At 30.6% G+C, this 2,065-nt stretch overlaps 1 protein-coding gene across 1 annotated transcript in view; it reads left to right on the top strand.

Annotated features, from left to right (window-relative positions):
- The window catches only part of LOC110032063 (WAT1-related protein At2g39510-like), a 3,626-nt gene extending 2,031 nt beyond the window's left edge, over window positions 1-1,595 (top strand). Inside the window, exons 5-7 of the mRNA XM_020735575.1 lie at window positions 618-776; window positions 843-994; window positions 1,100-1,595. Of these exons, the coding sequence (XP_020591234.1) occupies window positions 618-776; window positions 843-994; window positions 1,100-1,235 (447 nt within the window). The 3' untranslated portion in view covers window positions 1,236-1,595. The remainder of the gene's footprint in view (window positions 1-617; window positions 777-842; window positions 995-1,099) is intronic.
- Window positions 1,596-2,065: the final 470 nt, after the last annotated feature.

Here is a 2,065-nt window from a genome sequence, read left to right as displayed (position 1 = left end):
TATATATATATATATATATATATATATATTGATAAAGTATAAGATAACACAAAATACACAAAATTTTTCTTAAAGATCAATTGCTTTTTACCCTCTTAATGGAATAGCCATCAAAAGAAAAAATGAGATTCCAACAAAACTAGAAATTAAACTTTCATCATATTCTCAATCATTTTATTACATTTATTACTAATTAAGAAAAAAAAAACTATTAAAACAAGAAATTTAGAGCTTGTTTAGTAGAAGCATAGGTTATTTTATCATGGAATATATATAATTTATTTATTTATTTGTTTGTTAAAATTCTCTTAGTAGCATAAAAGTTGAATTAGATTGTTAAAACCTTCAAAAATTGTTGCTCATGCTTCTCATCTTTCAAAATTTATGAAGTGATAAATTTTAAATTAGAAAGCTTATGTTTCATGCTATGAACGTGTAATTGTTCATCTTTTACAACGTTTTAAGCCATGCACTTTTAAAATTTGAATTTCTTTAAGTTATAAAACATGCATTTTCTTAATATTCATAAGAAATAGGCTTATGAAAATGGATTCTCTTAAATGTTGTCATTTAGTATTAATTATAATGTTTAGGCAAATAATTCATTATCAAAACAGGCTATAACCTTACAAAAATATCCATCACAACTTTCACTCACTACATGGATGAGTTTCATTGGAGCTGCTCAGTCTGCAGCTTTTACTTTATTTGTGGAGCACAAAGCCTCAGCTTGGAAAATGAAATTTGATATTGATTTATGGAGCACATTATATGGAGTAAGTAAATTGTCAAATAGAATCACAACTTTCAAAAAGATGAAGCTAAATGAAATTTCATTACAGGGAATTGTTTGTTCTGGTTTAATAGTCTTCATTCAGTTATGGTGCACAAAGGAAAAAGGACCAGTGTTTGCCACTATGTTCAATCCAATATCAACTATATTAGTGACTATGTTGGCATACTTTGTTTTTGGTGAAAATCTATTTATAGGAAGGTAAATATCCCAAATTTTAGTTGAAGAATGTCAAAGTGAATCTAAGTATCTATTCTTCATTTTTCACTTAGTTTTTTTTTTCTTTTTTCTTTTTTTGTTTTAAAGCATAATTGGAGGAGTTATTGTCATTATTGGACTTTACTTGGTGTTGTGGGGAAAAGAAAATGATGAAGTTGGAATGAAGCAACAAACCGACATGAAGAATGAGCAGCAGAAGAAAACTTCTATTGAGGAACCATAAATGTTGCTATATTATAAATTGCAACTATTCCATGCTTTATTTAAGTTTAAATTTGTAAAAAATTAATATTTTCTTTTGTTTAGACCATAATAAGAGTAGTAAATTTGTGTGGCTGACAGAATATTGCAACTTAGTATTTTGAGTTTCTTCTGCTGAAGAACATCAAAAAGGCAAAACAAACTGCTCCCAACTTAGTATCAAAAATTTCAATGTGTTTGTTAGATTGGGGAATAAAATTCTATAGCTTGAGAATAAAAGCATACTCAACATACAAAAATTTTACTTTTGCAACATAACAATGAAAGTAACAACCTTATAACAGCATCGACGAGCAACACTCTTCAGGAAGTATATTATCACGAAGCATCAAATATAGGGTATTCCAATTTCTTTTTTTTTTAAAGTAAATTGGTATTTGGCAGAGGCCCAAATACCCATTTTCCATGCGCTAGGCCCCATGACGAGAGCCCGCGTCATGCTGCTAAAAATTCGAGTACCCAACGCCAGTGGGGATCGACCCGTGTCCTGAGGGGACTTGTAGTGAACTACGCCAACCAACAGACCAAGACTTGCAGCACACAGAGTATTCCTATTTCTTATATATATTATATACACACACACACACACACACCATAGTGGTAGCATATAGAGGCTTGAGATGAATTTATCATTTCGGAAAAGCTGAATATGGAACTTTGTCAGCTTATTTCCTTCTATTCTACTTTTCTTTTAGATTTAACTTGTCTATGTTTATATGGTATTAGAGACAGGTTTTTCTCTCAATCTCTCTCTCTCTCTCTCTCTCTCCCCTTCTCCTCCCCTCCGCATCG

Source organism: Phalaenopsis equestris, unplaced genomic scaffold, assembly GCF_001263595.1.
Source record: "Phalaenopsis equestris unplaced genomic scaffold, ASM126359v1 Scaffold000877, whole genome shotgun sequence".
Taxonomy (NCBI): Eukaryota; Viridiplantae; Streptophyta; class Magnoliopsida; order Asparagales; family Orchidaceae; genus Phalaenopsis; species Phalaenopsis equestris.
Note: the sequence above shows the minus strand (reverse complement) of the source record. Positions and strands in the feature narration are given on the sequence as shown.